This window comes from Podarcis melisellensis, assembly GCF_964234715.1.
Source record: "Podarcis melisellensis genome assembly, chromosome: 10".
Taxonomy (NCBI): Eukaryota; Metazoa; Chordata; class Lepidosauria; order Squamata; family Lacertidae; genus Podarcis; species Podarcis melisellensis.
The window spans coordinates 75,467,832-75,486,711 of NC_138542.1; the positions used below are offsets into that span (position 1 = coordinate 75,467,832).

At 54.9% G+C, this 18,880-nt stretch overlaps 1 protein-coding gene across 1 annotated transcript in view; it reads right to left on the bottom strand.

The window, feature by feature from the left end:
* Positions 1 to 15,049, bottom strand: part of SND1 (staphylococcal nuclease and tudor domain containing 1) — a 220,073-nt gene extending 205,024 nt beyond the window's left edge. The window contains exons 1-5 of the mRNA XM_081926896.1: positions 14,889 to 15,049; positions 8,774 to 8,923; positions 7,249 to 7,369; positions 3,749 to 3,827; positions 964 to 1,124 (exon numbers count right to left, since the gene is read on the bottom strand). Of these exons, the coding sequence (XP_081783022.1) occupies positions 964 to 1,124; positions 3,749 to 3,827; positions 7,249 to 7,369; positions 8,774 to 8,923; positions 14,889 to 14,978 (601 nt within the window). The 5' untranslated portion in view covers positions 14,979 to 15,049. The remainder of the gene's footprint in view (positions 1 to 963; positions 1,125 to 3,748; positions 3,828 to 7,248; positions 7,370 to 8,773; positions 8,924 to 14,888) is intronic.
* Positions 15,050 to 18,880: the final 3,831 nt, after the last annotated feature.

An 18,880-nucleotide genomic window follows, 5' to 3' on the forward strand; every position in this document is an offset into this window, starting at 1 on the left:
GGCAGAGGAGGCTCTCCGGAGCCCACGCTGGAGAAACCGGGGACTGAAGCTGGGACCTTCGCAGCAAGCGTAATCCTAGCCTGCTGGATCAGGCCCATGGCCCTTGGAGACCTGCCTCCCGGTCTCATGGAAGCCAAACAGATGCCCCAAAGGGAAACCCCAGGGCCAGATTCATGCGCAAGAGCAGCTCTGTCCAGCTGTGGCCGCAGGCAGCTTGCACCCAGATGCCTCCCCAAACCGGGTCCTGAAAGGTCTACCTGCTGACCGAGGGCATTTGAATACTTTGAACACAGAGTTGAACTGTGGAACTCCCTCCCACTGGAGGTGGTGCTGGCAACCAACTTGCGGAGGACTTTTTAAAAAGGATTGTGCGAGTTCATGGAGGAGGAGGAGATTATTAATATTTGATGAATTACTGTATTTTAATATTTTGCTGGAAGCCGCCCAGAGTGGCTGGGGAAACCCAGCCAGATGGTCGGGCTACAAATAATAAATTATTATTATTATTAATGGCTGCCAGCGACAACAGCTCTCCCTCAGCTGGAGGCAGCAGGGCACCTGAATGCCCGTGGCTGGGAGGGGGGGTGCTTGGATCCTGCTAGTAGGTTTCCCATAATGAGCACCTCAGTCAGCCACTGTGAGCACCTGACCCAGACTTCTCTTCTTCCTTCCCCTGGGTATAGTAAGGTTTGTTTAACCCTCATCTCTATTCCACAAAGCGCTCCGCTCACTGCCTTCCACACGCTCACTTGCAGTTTTATTTTACGCCTGTCTCATTCGAGGGCGATCGGTGGACTACCATTGGGTGCTGTTTGGCAAGACAGGATTCTGCAGAAACTTCTTTGGGGGGGGGGGGATAGTAAAATCTCTCTTTTTTAGACCAAGGAAGGTCTGCAGACACACCGGGCCCTGGCACTGCCCCCCCCCCCAGCAGCAGCCCTCCCTCCTTTGCCCGCGACTCACCATTGACGGGCTTCTGGTGCATGGAGTCCACAAAGTGGCGGGGGTTCTCGATGGTGTACTTCAGGTCCCGGACGGTGTGGGATCCGGTGCCGTCGCTCCACATGCCCTTCTTGGCAATCCTGGCCTGCTCCTCCAGCTCAGCCAGCCGGTTCTGCTCTGGACTGGGAACAGAGAAAGGCCGGCCGTCAGACAAACCACCCAACCCTGCGGTCATCACCCGAGGCCAGCAGAGATTTCCCAGGGAGGGAATGCAGAGGATCTGCACTGTTAACAATGCCAAAAATAATCAGAGCGGAGGGAAATTAGGGGGCCTTTCTGCTGTCAGCTTTACACACCTTCGTTTCGCTAAGCACTAAGACTGGTCCTTGCTGCCTTAGCTACCGGAAGTTTTACAGGCGGGCTGGATTTTCACGAGGCATTATTCTGTTTCCCAACACTGTCAAACTGACAGTTACATAAATTCAACTAACTAATATACCCACAACGTAACTGGCTGTGTTTAACTAACGTATTTTTCGCTCTGTAAGACGCACCAGACCATAAGACGCACTTAGCTTTTGGAGGAGGAAAACAAGGGGGAAAATATTGCTGTGCAGCAATCCCTCTTGCTGTTCTGGCTTCTGGGGTAGCTGCGCAGCCTGCATTTGCTCCATAAGACGCACACACATTTCCCCTTACTTGTTACGAGAGAAAAATTGAGTCTTATAGAGCAAAAAATACGGTATATAAGTTCTTTATACATATTAACATTAACTCTTTTCACATTATCTAATTGAGAATAAGCACTTAAAGACCAACGTTTAGAACAGGAAATACAAATAGATCAATTCTTATATAAGTAATGTCCAAATAAAAGCTTTGGACTCCAAAGCTTAGCAAATACAACTGTCAAAAATAGCAAAATATAGTTGCTGTATGCCGATGTCACTCGTTCCATGTCTCTGATACAAAAAACATGAGTGTGCACGGCTGACGAAGACCGGCACAGAGAAACAAGGTATTATTCCGGGAATCCTTGTCATGTTCAAGTTCTTTCGTCTGACACCGGCATACAGCAACTGTATTTTGCAAAGGCACAAGTTATGATCTTTCGTATCCTTCGTCTGATACCTGCACACAGCAGCTGCATACAACAACCACACTTTGTCAAGGCAGATGTGGAACATTACAAAGAAAAGTTCATCTTCTGCAAGTACTGCCCCTTAAAGTTGTCACGTTTGACACTTGTATTCGCTACGACATACGTGGAAGACCATCTTACTCGGCTACGAGGGATCACCAAAGAAAGAAGGAAATAATTCCAGCCGCTCAGTCAAGTACAACGCAAAGGTGGGATGTCAGAGTTTTATCCTGCAACAGACCCTCGTGTATCTGTGGCAAGAGGTGGTCCCCAATTCAGCCCACGCCCCTTCTGCCTTACCCTGTCGCTGGGCATATAAGGAAACAGGGCTCCCGTGACAGTCTCTGGCTCAAAGCCTGAGCAGGCCACAGAGGCCAGGGGCTCAGGGAGACCCCTTCACACCCAGAGTGAGCAACCAAGCCTTGGGTAGACCAGAGCCATCACTTTTGCCCTCTGGCCTTGCGGCAAATTGTTGCCACCTTCGCCAGCCGGCACAGTGCTACGCATCAGAAAGGATACTGCTATTAGGAACATAGGAGCCTGCAGGATCCGGCCAACGGCTCGTCTAATTCTGCACCTTCTTCTCAGCGGCTGAACGTTTGCCTCCAGGAAGCAGGATCTGACACAAGAGCAGCACTCCCCCCTCCCGTGGCTTCAAGCAACTGGTTAAACTAATCCACTGGAGTTTCAGCCCTGGGCTGCTATCAAAGGGCAGCTCCGCCTGCTAGGCTGCGCCACCCTCGCAACCTCCCGACACACACACTCTGCCTGCATTCCAGGGACAAGCGCTGGTGCCACCTCGCCAGCTCCTTGGGGGCCCCGGCAGCTGCCCGCCCTGCGGTGCAGGGATTCCCGCTGACCCGGCCTGCCCTGGCAAGAGCGTCGCCTTCTCAGTGTTTGCTTCCCGTTCAAGCGGAACATGAGCAAAGTGAGCCGAGGCCCCGGTGGAGATGGCATGGCAGCCGGCCCAGCCAGCCAGGCTCCGCGGCCTCAGCCGCCTCCGCCGACCTCCGGAGAATACTCTGGGGCTCTTCCAAAGCCGTGAACACATCAGCAGAGCCATCAGGCCCCCTTGGCACTCCCCGCTCTCTCACGCGCACACAGGCAGGCACACTGGCTCTCGCTCTTTCCTGGCACAAGGCAGAGCTCAGACCTGAAGCGGGGCTGCCCCCTGCCGCGGCACAGCCAACCTGCCAGGAGCTGCCTGGATTCCCAGCAAAGTCAACGTGGCAAAACGCACCCTGGGGGATGCTGGGGCCACGAGGAAGCGCTGTCTCCCCCACAGAGACACCCTGCTCTCCCTGGGGCTTCCAATTCAGCACACAACCCCCCGATCCTCACCCAAGCTCAACGATGGGCAGTCGAGGTCTCGGGCACAAGGGGATTTGGAAGAAGGCACAGGGCTGTTCTGCCAGCAAAACGAAGCACAGGGAAGCTGCAGAGGCCTCTGGAAGAGACCTCACCTTCGAGACTAACTACCCAGACTCTCATCTATGAGAAGCTTCGGCCACATCTTGGAGGGGACAAGAGGCTGGCTGTGGGCGGCTGGTTTTGTAAAGAGATGAGACTCTGTCTTGGAAGCCTCGCTCCCCAGCCACCCTCAGCCCAGAGTTTGCCAGGGAGAACCGTCCAAAGGGGAGCCCGGCTCCTCAGGAGTAGACCTACTTGTTGCCACGCAAGCCTTCCCGGCGGCTGGCCAGCCCTTCGGACACGAGCGACTCTGCGATGTTCTCCCCAGTTGTGTCTGCCAAGGAAAGACAGCCAGGTTAGTGAGGCAGCACAGCGCCCAAGAACGGAAGAATTGGCCGGCAGGATCAGGCCCTAGGGGGCCAAACCGCAGGCAGGATGCGAGCGCAAGAGCCCTCTCTTCTGCAAAACTGGGATTCAGAAGCAGCCGCAGAGACAGGGCAGAGCCACTGTGGGCGGAGATGCTTTTAATAAAATAAAAACCTTAACTAAAAGAAATGCTTTCAAGGAGGCGGCTGGTGCCCTGCTGGTTTTGTCTGCGTGTTTTAAACAGATTTAATACATTTGTGAATAGTTTGAATTGATTGTTAATGACTGTGGGAGTTTTCCCCATATTTTTAGCTGCTGTTCTTTTATTTGTACGTCAACCCAGTTGCCTGCCAGGGGGAAAGGTGGGATATAAATAAATATATCATAATAATAGAAGTAGCCACCGGTAGCCTGCCTGGAGGGCGGGAAGTGAGGTGCGCACAGAGCCCACGGCAAGTCGGCCTGGCTTGGCCCACAGAGACTGCCCCCCCCCCACATGGCCAGGCCACTTGCAGTGGGCAAAGGGGGGCAGAAATAAAGGAGGAGATCACAAGAAAGCGCCCAAGAGGGATTTCACCACTGTGCACAAGGAGGAATCCTGCCACTGCTGGGCGGGGGGGGGGGTGTTTCCTCACCTTGCTCTGCCAAGGATCAGGGCCTCCCCAGGCGCTCTTAAGAAGGATCTCCACCCAAAAAGCCCTCCCTCCTCAAAAAGGCTTCCAGGGGACCCACACAAAGAGGCTGCCATGGAAGGAAAGAGTTATGTAGAGGACTCCCTGGTCCTGAATGGGGTAACTGTGGCCCTGAAGGACCAGGTGCGCAGGCTGGGGATCATTCTGGACTCACAGCTGTCCGTGGAGGCACAGGTCAATTCTGTGTCCAGGGCAGCTGGTAGACAGCTCCATCTGGTACGCAGGATGGGACCCTCCCTGCCCACAGACTGTCTTGCCAGAGTGGTGCATGCTCTAGTTATCTCCCGCTTGGATTACTGCAATGCGCTCTATGTGGGGCTACCCTTGAAGGTGACCCGGAAACTACAACTAATCCAGAATGCGGCAGCCAGACTGGGGACTGGGAGCAGCCGCTGAGACCATATAACACTGGTCTTGAAAGACCTACACCAGCTCCCAGTACGTTTCCGAGCACAACTCAAAGTGTTGGTGCTGACCTTTAAAGCCTTAAACGGCCTCAGTGCAGTATACCTGAAGGAGCGTCTCCACCCCCATCGTTCAGCCCAGACACTGAGGTCCAGCTCTGAGGGTCTTCTGGAGGTTCCCTTCTTACGAGAAGCCAAGTTACAGGGAACCAGGCAGAGGGCCTTCTCATTGGTGGCGCCTTCCCTGTGGAACACCCTCCCACCAGATGTCCAAGAGAACAACAACTACCAGGCTTTTAGAAGACATCTGAAGGCAGCCCTGTTTAGGGAAGCTTTTAATGTTTGATGGACTATTGTATTTTAATATTTTCTTGGAAGCCGTCCGGAGTGGCTGGAGAAACCCAGCCAGATGGGTGGGTATAAATAAATTATTATTATTATTATTATTAACTGTAGAGGTCATGAAAAAGCTTCCATGGGCGTTGGAAGGCAGAGGGCGAGGAAGCACCCGGAGGGAGGGGGGCACCCGCTGCGGGGGGGGGAGCAGAGGGACCCTGGGCAGCCCCAAGAAGGAGCATTCCAGGAGGCAGCCCTGCAGGCAGAGCCAAAGGCGCTCAAGTTCAGCCCAAGGCCAGGAACCCAGAGGCTCCGTCAAGGGGGGGGGCTGCCAGGAACCCCCTCCAGCATCACCCAACCTGAGACCCACCCACACCCCCTTGGCAAATGCACTACCAGTCCCAGGCCTGCCTCTCGCGCCCAAACCAGCCCAGAGAGTTGGGGAGGGGGAGCAGCTGCCAAGACCTGCCCAGCCAGCAATTTCAACATGGATCTCTCCAAAAGCTGAAGAAGTTAATTAGGAAACATCCACCTCTTCCGCTAAATCCTGGGCTGTCAGGCGGCAGCAAGACGAGGCCAGCGTGGCAGAAAAATCCTTCACATGGCAGCAAACAAGCGGGAGAGATACCGGCATCGCTTCCCACCTCTGAAGATTTATGCCCGGCACGTGGCCCAGAGAGAGATGTACAAACCAGTGGGTGGGAAGCAGAGCCCCACCCCGGCCCCCCAAAGCACTAGAGAGACACAGGCAAAGGACAGGTGGGAAAGGAGGGCAGGAAGGAGATGACCCACAGCCGGGGGCAGGAGACGGGCATGGGAAGGGGAGAGGGGCTAGCCTCAACTTGCGCAGCCAGCAGGTGACCCAAGCTTGTCTGCTATCTGGGCAAACACTGCAGGCAAGGGGCAGGGCGAAGGGGTGAGCACCCCTGGAACTCAGGGCACCGTCCTGGTCACTGGCTGGGCCCCTGAAGGACCCCCCCCCCGGCTTGGCTTCAAAATGCCACCAGTGGATTTGCACGTCACGGCTGGCGTGAGGCTCAAATTCTTGCCCTGAATGTGTCTTTTCTGCCTGTGAAACTGGACCGTAGAGGAATAGGGAAACACGGCTCCCACAACCCTTTATGGTATTATACAGAACTTCCCAAAGTTGTATACTTTTGGAGATTCTGAACGAAGGAATATTTGGACGCAACTTTGGCTTTGAGACACTTGGATATGATTCTGGTATTGCACACATTATGTAAAAGACATATTTAAAGAAAGGAACACTTGGTGGAATTTAAATGTCCTATTTTTATATTGGGTCTTTTAGAAAGTTCAACATAACTTAGGAAGCTCCAAGACTTTGGCCACCTCATGAGAAGAGAAGACTCCCTGGAAAAGACCCTGATGTTGGGAAAGATGGAGGGCACAAGGAGAAGGGGACGGCAGAGGACAAGATGGTGGGACAGTGTTCTCATAGAAACCAGCATGAGGGAGGCAGTGGAAGACAGGAGGGCCTGGCGTGCTCTGGTCCAGGGGGTCACGAAGAGGCGGACACCACTAAACGCCTAAACAACAACAACAACGCATAACTGCATAGAGAGTTGTGTGAGCTGGGTTTAACTGGACCACCACCTTGGCCAACCCAATAGTCTCCTTGCCTGCCACGTTCCAGATTTCCAGCTGTGTTTCCCCTTCGCCAATTTCCCCTGGGAGAACAGTTCCCTCGTTTCCCAAGGAGGTCTCCTTTTTGCCCCCAGACCTGCCAGTGCCCACACATGACTACAGAGCTCTTTTTTTGATGGTTTTGGGAGCTGAAGAACTCAGAATAGGCTCAGGCTCTGCTCACCCCCCACTTGGCTGATGAACCTCAGAGCTCACAGGAGAACAGCCGGCTCAGGGAGGAAGGAGGGGCAGACTGGGCTGTGGGGATTTGCCCTCCAAGTGTGGGGCAACCCTGCGCAGGACCTCTCACCTTTCCCCAGGTACACCATCCCATACTCCCGGCCTTGGGGCGTCTTGTATTCCACCGTGAAGCAAACCTCTTTCCCGATGAGCTTCTTCCGCAGGAATTCCCGGGCTGGGAACCCCCAGGGCTGAGGAAGAAGGAGGTCGCTGGTCAGGAACAGGAGCCGCTCAGCCCCACATCCCCCCCCAACACCCACTCCCAGACCCCTTGTTATTGCAAGGTCGACTCGTCGCTTTCAGAAACTCAGCCGTCAGCTTGCAAAAAGAACAATTAAGAACCACCCATGTAATGCAGAATTTTTAAAAACCTCCACGGCCAGAAACAAGTCTTAAAAGGGCTTCATATAAGCTCCTTAGGAAATTTGCATATTAAGCGGTATATAGCTACGGTTGACGATAAATGATGGATAAAACATCCAATGCGTGGGAGAATGGAAACCCTTTGGGGCCAGATGAACTTCTCTAGAGAGGGGATTTTCATATTATTATTATTATTATTATTATTATTATTATTATTATTATTATTATTATTATTATTACTATTTCATCCTTAGATCTCAGGGTGGTTCACAACATAAAAATACAAGGTAAGAGACAAATTCCTCTAGGAGGGATGCTCCCACAGGTGAGGCCACCCCCATCTTTCCCCACACACACCCCACCCCATGAAGGGTCAAGCTCAGGCCTGGACCTCAGAAGATGGGCAACTAAGGGGGGAGTGATGGAGGGTGGGGGGGCAACTCACACCCAGGCTATTTCCTGCCAAACTTCGCCCCCTGGTGGCAAGAAGTGGAATAGCAACCAATAGCATGACTGAAAGGACCAGGAACCTACAGACAGAAAAATCTGACCCGAAGGGCCATTGGCAAGGTCACAATGTGCAGCAAAAGCACATAATCTGGCTGCCACACAAGTCCTGGCTGAGCGTAGGGTGCAAACCTGGCCACTGATGTAGGGGAGAGAGGGAATGTATAAACCACCCGTCCCATCTTATATTCTGTTTTTAAAACAGAGGTGGGGGGGGCATCTCTGGTGAGCTGTTCCTGAAGATCTGCAAGTGCCATCTTGGCAGTCCAGATAACCCTAGAATTAATTGGCAGCTGATGCAGCAATGAGCTCGTTTATTAGCTTAGATGTAAGCTAATTGGCTGGCTTCGATATGCCCTCCTTATCTGTGGGGTGCTGGGCTCTGAGCCCAGAGAGGGGAGCTTCTCTGTAGGATTTGGGCATTTGCCACTTCTGCCCTCACCTGGGCAGGTGAGGCCATCTGAGGCCCTGGCCAAAGGATCCTGCTTTGTGTATAAAGAATGAATCCCCATTTGCTTGGGGGCAGACAGGCCATCTCCTTGCTACCCACCCCTCCCTTCGATTATGTGGGTCGCACCCTGTGCCCACAGCCTCCCCCTCTTGGGCACCTCCACAGCAGGTCCTGGCAGCAGAGGCAACATTCAGCCCCCTGACACACACACACTCCAGGCCCTCAGTTACCTCCGTGACCGGCATATCCCCCCATCTCCCCTCCCAAGACCTACCTCGTCTGGTGTGTCCTTGCCATCTGGCTGCCCCGCAGCTGCCCGGCGTGCCAGGTTCCCGGCCCGGATGTTGCTGAGGTTGATCTGCTTCTCGGGAGGAGGTCCTCCACGAGGCTGGCCACGAACTATGATAGCACAGCCAGAGAGAACCTGGGGGGGAGGGAGGCAGGGGCATCAGTAGCAGCATCTAACAGAGTGAGCAGCATCAGAATAGGACCCAGGAGTAAAGGGAAAGGGACCCCTGACCATTAGGTCCAGTCGTGGCCGACCTTGGGGTTGCAGTGCTCATCTCGCTTTACTGGCCAAGGGAGCCGGTGTACAGCTTCCAGGGTCATGTGGCCAGCAGGACTAAGGCACTTCTGGCGAACCAGAGCAGCGCACGGAAACACCGTTTACCTTCCCGCCGGAGCGGTACCTATTTATCTACTTGCACTGGTGTGTTTTCGAACTGCTAGGTTGGCAGGAGCAGGGACTGAGCAACGGGAGCTCACCCCATCACGGGGATTAGAACCGCCGACCTTCTGATCGGCAAGCCCTAGGCTCTGTGGTTTAATCCACAGCGCCACCCGCGTCCCGGGATCAAATGCCCACTCGGCCAGGAAACTGACTGGGGGACCTTGGGCCGACCAACCTCGCAGGTGAGTTTTGGGGATTATATGGGAAGGCCCAGGTAAGCCACACTGAGGGACCGGGAGGTAAGGCAAGTGGAATTCATAATAACAGGGTCCTTGGCTGAGCAGGCAGGTGTGAGCGTCAGAGGAGCAATGCTTCACACAGGTGTGCCCAGGTAGCCTGAAGGTAAGGGACCGTTCTCCTCCTCCTCAGCTGTTGCCACCCTCAATGGCACCCTGCCAGCACCTAGACGCTGCCCCTGAATGCGCAAGATCCCAGTTTACTCACAGGGCGTTCGTCTGGGGCTCCTTCCTGCCCATGAATTTTGCCCGGCTGCCAGCCACTGCCCAAGCCAGCCAATAGCAAGGTACGTTGAGGATGGGCTATGTGAATTTTCTATGCTGCCTTTCTGCCTTTCCCTAACACCAGTCAGGTCAGAAAAGAGTAAGGCCATTGACACAAGGGAGCAAAATCGCATCCTAAAGAGGAAGTCCAAGCGCTTGCAGCCGCTCATGAACTGCAGGGCCACAATCCGTCCAAAGGTAAATCGGAGCAGCAAAAAGTAATGCTGCGCTGCCCTGGTTGCCAAAGCCCTAGACAGCTCCAGCCCCAGATATCCGAATGGCTACCTTCTTCCCCGAAGACCCTCTTGGCAGTCCCTCCACCTTCAGAGGCTCAAGGGGGTGGCACCCCAGGCGGACGGGGCCTTTTCCGTGGCAGCCCCTCCCCCACAGAGGTGCATCTGGTGCCTTAACTGCACAGCTGCCAGACATCTCTTTGCCCCCTGACTTCTTTTGCAATTGAAGGTCTATGTTCTTAGGACCCACCTCATTTGTTGGGAGTTGTTTTAAAGTGCTCTTAATATCGTGGTTTAATGTTCTATCCTGCCCTGGGACCTTGGGGCGAAGGATTGGTAACAAATTATTATTACCATTATCATTACTACTACTACTACACCTTGGATCCCAAACGCCTTAGTACTCGGATGTTTTGGCTCCTGAACGCTGCAAACCCGGAAGTGACTGTTCTGGTTTACGAACTATTTTTGGAAGCCGAATGTCCAACGGGGCTTCCAATTGGCTGCTGGAGCTTCCTGCAGCCAATCAGAAGCCGCGTTTTGGTTTCTGAACGTTTTGGAATGGATTTCTGTTTGGCTTCCAAGGTACGACTGTACTACTATGAAGCTTTTTTTAAAAAAATCCACTGAAAGCTTTCCTTGTGATTCCTTACAACTTCAGACAACCATTGGCAAAGCAGCAGCCAATCAATGTTACCCCCAAGCCCCAGAGGCGGGACTTCCCTTGGTTCAGCCACAGCAGCGTCCAAGAGCTCCCCCCTTCCCTGGGACCCAGCAGGTCAAGCCCTCCCACTGCCTGCCCCACAGGGGAGGTTTCCCCTCTGCCCAGGTGCGAGAGAGGCAAGGCCATGCCCAGGCGATTCCTCCTGCCAAGGTTCAGGGTCCAGGCAGATCACTGGACCACAGGTCAGGCCTCCTCTCGGCCGGCTGGGCAGCAACGGAAGCTACAGCCAAGCTGACCCTGCAAGCCTCCGAGGTCCTGGCTAAAACCAGCAAATAAAAAGTTGCGCACTAGAAATTATGGACACACACACGCACCCCCGGGCTCCTCGACACGTGGCCCATGGTCACCGCCTGTGGCTGCCTTTCTTCGAAGTAGCAAATGGAGATAAGGAAGATCTGTTTCCTGGCTGCAGCTAGCCATGGAAGCCCAGAGAAGAGCTACCAGGGGACAAATATCCTCCGGCTTGTGATGCTCTCTGTGGTGCCCGCCTGGCAAGATGCAAAGATGCACAAATCCAGATCTCCAGGCGTCCCTCTGGCCCCTCCACCAGCCAAGACAGGCAAGGACACTGGGGCTCTGATGGTGCACAGCCTGGTATGATCAGGAGGGAGGGGGAACAGGCGATAGTCACCTGCAGGCGGCCTCTCCGGCCTCCTTCTCAAGGCAACGATTTCGAGCACCCAGGCTCAGGACCAGCGGTGAGAATTGGGACCCTGGCTTGCCTCCCTGTTCCGAGCACCTTCTTCCCCCACCCGTCCCAAGGGCCAAGGGGGGTTTCCTTGGGGGCTGGATCCTCTTCTCGACTCCTTTCACCCAAATCGCCAGCCCTCAAACGTAGCAGTCGATGCCCCAGTCTATTAAAGCACTCTGTGCAAACGCCAAAGCATTAAACTCCAACCGGAGAAGCAAATTGACAAAATAATCAATTGGAGAGAGATTCTTTCAACGGAGCTTGTTCCACGGCTGTGGCACTCGATACACCCAGGACCGGAGCTGTAATTACTCTTAATCTAGTTCCCAGGACAGGCTCAAGGACCACCCCGCTCTTGGCTGCTTGCCGGAAAAAGCCAGGGGCGAGATCCGTGGGAGCGCCAACCTGCACAAAGGGCACCGCGCAGGCCCCCTTCCCTGCACCCCTTTGACTCCCAAGGCTGCCTCAGCCAAGCTGACCACCTTCCCAAATCCCCAAGAGGCTCCGTGTCACCCCAACAGACCGGCAATTGTCGGGGCTTCACAGCACAGGACCAGCCCCCTTGTACCCAGGCAGAAACCAGCCGGCTGACTCTACTGTGGGCATCAGGTAATTGGCAGGCAGGCAGCCCTGCTTACCTGTCCGACTTGGGCCACAGAGGGCGGGGGAGAAAAAGCTTTCCCCCATAACTGGAACTACACTCAAATGCAGCTGCCAGTCAGAAGATGCTGCGACCTCCAAAATCCTCTGCTACCCCCCCAGTCAACGCTCCTTCGTCTTTCCTCCACCCCAGATTTGTCACCCCTTCTCAAGTTTAGCAAGATGATGCCACCTCTGTGAAAAATCACCACCAGAGAGCAGAGTTCCTACCTCACAACACCCCCCCCCCACTGAGACGCTGGGTTATATGCCTCTGGTTTAAAAGGCTGCCTGCCAGAGCCCAGGCTTTCCCCACAGAAAGGACCTGAGGCTGATTCCACCAGTGGGGCCCATTCTCCCAGGAAGAAGGTGCTGCTCTCAGACAAAACGGAGGCTGAGGATCACTTCCTCCTCGTGGCACAGGAACTCCACCTCGCTTAGAGAGATGCAGTGCAGCTCACTGGTTAAAGTACGGCTGTATACCCCAGGGCGAGAGGCTGAAGACGGAAGCGCCTATGGGGAACCATCCTTCCCAGGGGGCAGCCCCCCTCACGCCAGCCCCAGGGACAGCAAGTGCCTCCCTGCTTCTCTAAGACCCTCTGGGACACGGGGTGCTGCGTTTTGCCACTAAAGCCCTGTTGCAAAAAAATTATAAATGAGAGCTGAATGAAATAAGAACAATGCCGGAACGGTTGCAGGCTGTGATCTGGAGAAAGTGGCCAGAGCACCACAGGCACCCCGGCCACCCTTTGCGGAAGTGACGACAGGAGAGCATTGCCCCCTTCTCTCCTCACAAGGCTACTGCAGGGCAGATCAGAATCTGCAGAGCTGAGCTGCACCCCGCCCCTCGGGCAGCGGTCCTGGGGCACACTGCAGACCACCCACCGTGGACGGGTGCCCTCACGCCAGGGCGCACCCCCTGCTTGCGCTGCTGGGGGGAATTCTCTCTAGCTGCCCCAGGACCTTGGCCCACCAGCCCCACTGATCTTCTCGCTGTGGGGCAGAGATGCACCGGTGCAGGATGCCCAGAAGACTCCGAAAACCAAACTAAACTGGTTCCCAAAGCTACTGGGCGAGCGCTTCCGTCCCTGCCTGCTCCAAGGGAAGCATCTAAATTGCAGAACTCTTTCATGTGGCGTGGCTCACACATCGCAGTGGGGTGGAGTGACGTTTGTGACCCACAGGGCACTTGTTTCGGGATAGGGAAGGGAACCAGCTGCTCTCAGGCTCCAGAGCCCTGTGATTTAGAGGCACCTGAACATCCTCTGCTCAACGGGTAAGGCCACTTCCTGCCCCCAGGTTGCAACGTTACTCCCTAGCATGCCTGGGGTTTATTACAAGCAACTTCTGGTGCTGAATTTCTAGCGGCATTTGGAAATACTGGCCGAGACCTGGCACAGCCAGCACTTGTCCTGTGTCACCGTAGATCTGCAGCAAAAAGCAGCCCCCAGGACAGGGGAGGACACACACACACCTGATGCCAGAGCACCAAGCGGCAGCATGGCAGGCTGGACGAAGAACCCACAACACACGCTCAAGCTGCCACATGCGCTGACAGCACCAGTCCCAGACAATGTGGGTTCCCAGAAGCAAGTCTGCGGAAGATGGCCTGAGAGAGCTGCCAGGGGGAAGCCCACAACCCACCCCATGAGACTGCCCTTCCAGCCTTGCCCCACCGCACAACTTTGTCAAGTTTGCGTCTTGCCCTTCTCCAAAAAGATACAACTGACACACAAACACACTCCTTCCAGAAAGCAAGTGTGAGCCTGCGTGTCCTTTGCAATGCAAAGGCTCCCCTAAGTTATCCTGGGGGCGTTTTCTGAAGGTCACCGGAAGCCAGACCACTGGGCCACCTAGGGCAACGCTCTCCAGATGTTACTAGAGCCCAAATGCCAACAGGCTCCACCAGCATGGCCAACAGTCCAGGCCCAGAGCTGCAGTCCAGCAACATATGGAGGGGGCTACATGGGGTGCCCCCTGCCCAGAGACCAGGCTCTTTCCCCACCTCTAGGGCAGAGGTTCCGGCCTGGACCCGAGGCCTCCTGCCTGCAACGCGTAGGCGCTGAGACTCAGCCGGGCCCTTCCTGGCTGCATCACGTGCAGCAAAACAAGAGGCTCCTCTTCTTCCTTATCTTCAAAGGGAAGGAATGGGATGGCCTCTCCTTGCAGGAAGGTGCCCCCCTCCCTCCCCAAAGCCCCAAGCGAAGGAGGAGCTCAGGAGGCTGCAATTGCACCCGGGAGAGAAAAGGGTGGTCCCGGGGCTCCCAGTCCTGGGGGCCACACGCCCACCTCCCACAGGGGAGTCTCTGGGGGAGCCGAGGGCCTTCCCACAGGGGCACCTGGCTGGCGTCCTGGGGCACAGGGGGGTGGGATCCCTCTCACCCACCCCAACACCCACGTGGTCCCAATCCAGCTGCTGCTGCTCCTCAGGGGCTGCTGGGCGGGGTTTTGAGCGGGTTGGTCTGGGCGACCCCTGGGGGTCCCCCTCCCAAGGCTTCGGTTCTGCGACCCCTCCCGCCCTCCCTGCCCCGGGGAAAGGGCTGGGGAGGAGGGTCCTGGGCTGGACCCTCCTCCGGGCAGCCGGGGCAAGGGGAGAGCGGAGGGCGAGCTAGCGGAGGGGGGCACGTGGCGGGGAGCCGAAGGGGTCCGGCCCCTGAGAGGCCGCCCGGAAAGGGGCCTAGGCGCTCTGCCCATGCTCAGAGGCGCCCTTGGCGGCGCCCTTTCCCCCCAGCCCCCGCCCCGGGGAAGGGGTCCTGGGCTGGATCCCCCTCCGGGCAGCCGGGCAAGGGGAGAGCGGAGGGCGAGCTGGCGGAGGGGGCCCCTCCCTCCTCCCGGCCTCTGCACTCTGCCCATGCTCCGAGGCGCCCTTTACCATCTTGACGATGCCTCTCTGCAGGGCGGGGCTGGGGGCGCCCGAGGCGGCGGCGGCGGCGGCGCTGCTGCTTCCGGAGGAGGAGGCCATCCCGAGGGGTCTCTCGCGGGGGTCTCTAGCGGGGGTCTCTCTCGCTCTCTCGCTCTGCGAGGGACGCGGCGCGGACGGAGCGGCGGAAGGGGCGGGGCCAGGGGCGGGGCGCCAGCTTTATACCCCTCCCCCGGGCCCGCCCCCTCGCGCAGGCGCAGGATCCGGCCCCGCCCAGTCCTGGAGAGGAGGGCCAATGGGCGGACGCCCCCGCGGCCCCGGACCCGCCCCCTCGCCGCCGGCCTGGCCAATGGGCGCGGCGAGCGGCGGCCAGGGAGGGAAAGGGGAGCGGATTCAAACCCGCGACGTCGCGGAAGGAGGGAGGGGGGAGGGGGGAGGAGGCGGGACTTCCGGGTCAGGCGGGCAGAAGGACACGTCGGCAAGAGCTGCCCGCGCGGCAGGACCGCCCACGTGGGGGGAGGGAGGGGCCGACGCCAAGGACGCGCCTGCGCATTAGAGGGGGATCCCGGGGAAGCCCGCGGGCGGGCACGTGACCCAGGAGGGAATTCCCGGCCGATGCGTCTCCGGCGGCGGCGCCTAGTGCTGCCTGTGGTCGACATTTCCAACTGCATATTATTTCATCATCTGAATGTTATATATCTGTATTGTTCATAGTGTTTGTTACATTACAAGTTGTTACGGAAATTTCAGGGTGGGGGGGCACATCTTTAGAGTTGTTAAATGTTACAAATATTATGCCTGAATGTATCCTTTCAGCTTGACAGCTCAGGGAAGTCACCTAGCTTTAACAATCATATAAAATCAACTCCTTTGCCCGTTTCCTCCATTCCAAGGCTATTTTGCCCTTGGAAAAGCAACTCCAGGATGTGCCCAGAGGTGACAATTGCTGAGCTGATTGTTGGCCAAAGAAAGCCTAATCCCATCACCGGACTTGCCAAGGGGCCAGGCATGCCAAGGAAGTTCTATTGTACTTTGGATGGTGGGACTTCAGAGGTCTTTGCCTATGCTAATCTTATACCTGGATCTTGCCCTTATGATAATCTTGTACCAAGGACTTGTCTGGACATGTTTGCCAAGGTTAAACTAGTGTGTAACCCCTGTCTACCCCTCCCCTTTTGTGACATGTCAGAGATGTAGCAATGATGCTGTACGAACTGTATTCTGGGATATGGTGGAAAAGTTTTAAAAGTCTTTGTCACCCCATCCTCAGGGTTCAAAATTCCTCTTTGAACCTGTTGCACAATAAAGTTTAGTCTACAGCTATTTGCTCCGGTTGGCTGGACTCCTTCCTTTATTCCGCAGGGACCCGCGGGCTCTGACAGATGAGCTGGGGGACAGAGCAGCCTCACACCCAGATTTTTTCATAACAAACTGTAGCAGGAACCCCCCCACCCCAATCATTCTGTTTGTATAAACTACACACTCACACACTATATACACCACATTTCTGTTATAAATTCATAGAAAATCAACCATACATTGGATTTGCACTGTTCCATTTTATTTTACTCCATATGACAAGAACTGACAAAGGGGGGTGACAGTCCTGGTCAGCCATAATCCCTTCACTGTCTCAGCACATACACTGGAGCCCTGCCCATGCCAACCCTGATGATCCCAGACAGAAGACAATCAAGATCACAAAGAACCTGCATATGGGAGTGGATTCAAACAAAGGACACTGATCAGATCTTCCCTCAGGGGGCAGGAAACTGCAAAATCCCCTTTGTCTCCTAGAAATTCCTGGAAGGGGAGGGGGAAAGGAGGAATCAGCCAGGTGACAAGACACTCAGGTTACCACCACAACTCCTCCCCCAACCCCTCCTTTCTGTAATGTATGCCTCCCTCAACCCCTCCTTTCTGTAATGTATGCATGATGTTTCTGGGGGTGGGCTAGACCTAGAGGGGGGGAAATTCAAAAGTTTTTATAAGACCTTGCACACTATTCTTCTGGGTCTTTCCTCTCTCCTGCACGTGAGGGGAACACCCTGTTGCAACAGTTCAATAAAGGCCAAGCCTACAGGCTGCTGTTTTGCTCCAAGTTATCCTGGTTGGTGTCTTTGTTTTGTCCAAGGGAGCCCTCGGATTTTCCTGTAACAAAAGTGAAATTAAAATTGTTACGGAAGGGGGGGGCATGTCTTCTTCACCTTCTTCTTCGCTACAATATATCAATTTATTTCCAATTGTCAATGTCAAAAGGGACTAAAATCTATAAAATTCATAGAAAATCAACGTGCCAGTTTGCTCTGATCAGCCTTTCCTCCAGGCAATGTCAGGTGCCAGACTATGCATATTTGAGACCATTGTTTTCTCATCCCCAGGAAGTGTTTATCTGTGCATATCTCCAGCTCTGCATATTCCCCCCTCCCTCCTCCTTATGTTATTCCGGTGTAGCTCTGCATATTCCCCCCTCCCTCCTCCTTATGTTAATCCGGTGTAGCTCTGCATATTCCCCCCTCCCTCCTCCATATGTTAATCTGTGTAACCCAACCTCCCTTTAATATATTCATGATGTAATCTGTGTAACCAAACCTCTCTTTAATGTATTCATGACGTGTTTTGCACTGTATTCTGGGACATGGAGGGAAGTTTCAAAAACTCATGTCACCCCTTTCTCACGGTTCAATCTCGTCTTGAACCTGTTGGCCAATAAACTTGGATCTTCTGCAGTTTGCTCCTGTCTCCGGCTGAGCTCATTTTCCTCCGCAGGGACCCACGGACTGAGTCCGATGAGCTGGGTGGCAGAGCAGCCTCGCACCCAGATTTTTGCCGTAACAAAAATAAATAATAATAATAATAATAATTTATTACTTATACCCCACCCATCTGGCCAGGCCTCCCCAGCCACTCTGGGAGGCTTCCAACCAAAGATTAAAAATACATTAAAACATCAGTCAATAAAAACGTCCGTAACAGGGCTGCCTTCAGATTCTTTCTTCAAGTTTTTGTCTTCTTGGTTCCTGAGTTTTCCCGTCAGTTTTGCCATTTCGGCATAGTCCAGGCCTAGGCAAACTCGGCCCTCCAGATGTTTTGGGACTACCACTCCCATCATCCCTGACCACTGGTCCTGTTGGCTAGGAAAGATGGGAATTGTATTCCCAAAACATCTGGAGGGCTGAGTTTGCCTATGGCTGGCATAGTCTTAACAGCTTGGTTTGCCATCCCTCTCTGGCAGGGACTGAAATGCCGAGATGTAAGGGACCCCAATGGCCATCTAGTCCAGCCCCTCACCAGGAGGCAGGACCTTCTCAGGCGACCCTCTCGCTTGCTCAGGAGGTGATCTTGGGGGCATTTTTTTGAGTGAGACCAGGCGCTCGACATGCAGGAGACTCGTTCCTTCCCTCACTGCGCCTCCCCGTCACTGGTCCCTTCCTTCCCTGAAAGCGATTGGCACTGCTCAGAGCCCCCCAGCCAGGCTGGCGGCAATTCCCCAGGCATCTGGCGCACCCGCCTGGAGACTCTAAGATCCAGGATGGGGCTGAGCTGCTGCTGCTATGCGGGCACCCCTTGGAGACTGGCAGCTCCCGTCCTCTGCGCATTTTGGACGGAATCAGAGAGGTGGGGGGGCTGAGCTGGGGTGCTCGTCTGTGCCCCCTACTGGCTGAGTAGGGTTTCTTTTGGGGCCACCCCCAAGGAGACCCTGCTACATGTTAGATTTCTGTTATGCCACTGTGCAGTTTTTGGAGTCACAAGACTCTGTTGACATTCCAGACTGTTGGAAGTCTCATGGGAGATGGATGTTGATGTTACTAGTTTCCTGTTTCTTTGTTCCAGTTGTTCACTGACTCTCACAGAGAGCAGATGCATATTCCTTTCTGTCCTGCGTAGTTAGAAATAAATGTAGCGATGTAGCACATATTTCCAGCTCCTTCTGCTTTTTGGATCCCCTGCGGAATGGGAACGTGCCTAAAGCCTCATCAAAGGCTTAGGTCGTTAATTAGGTC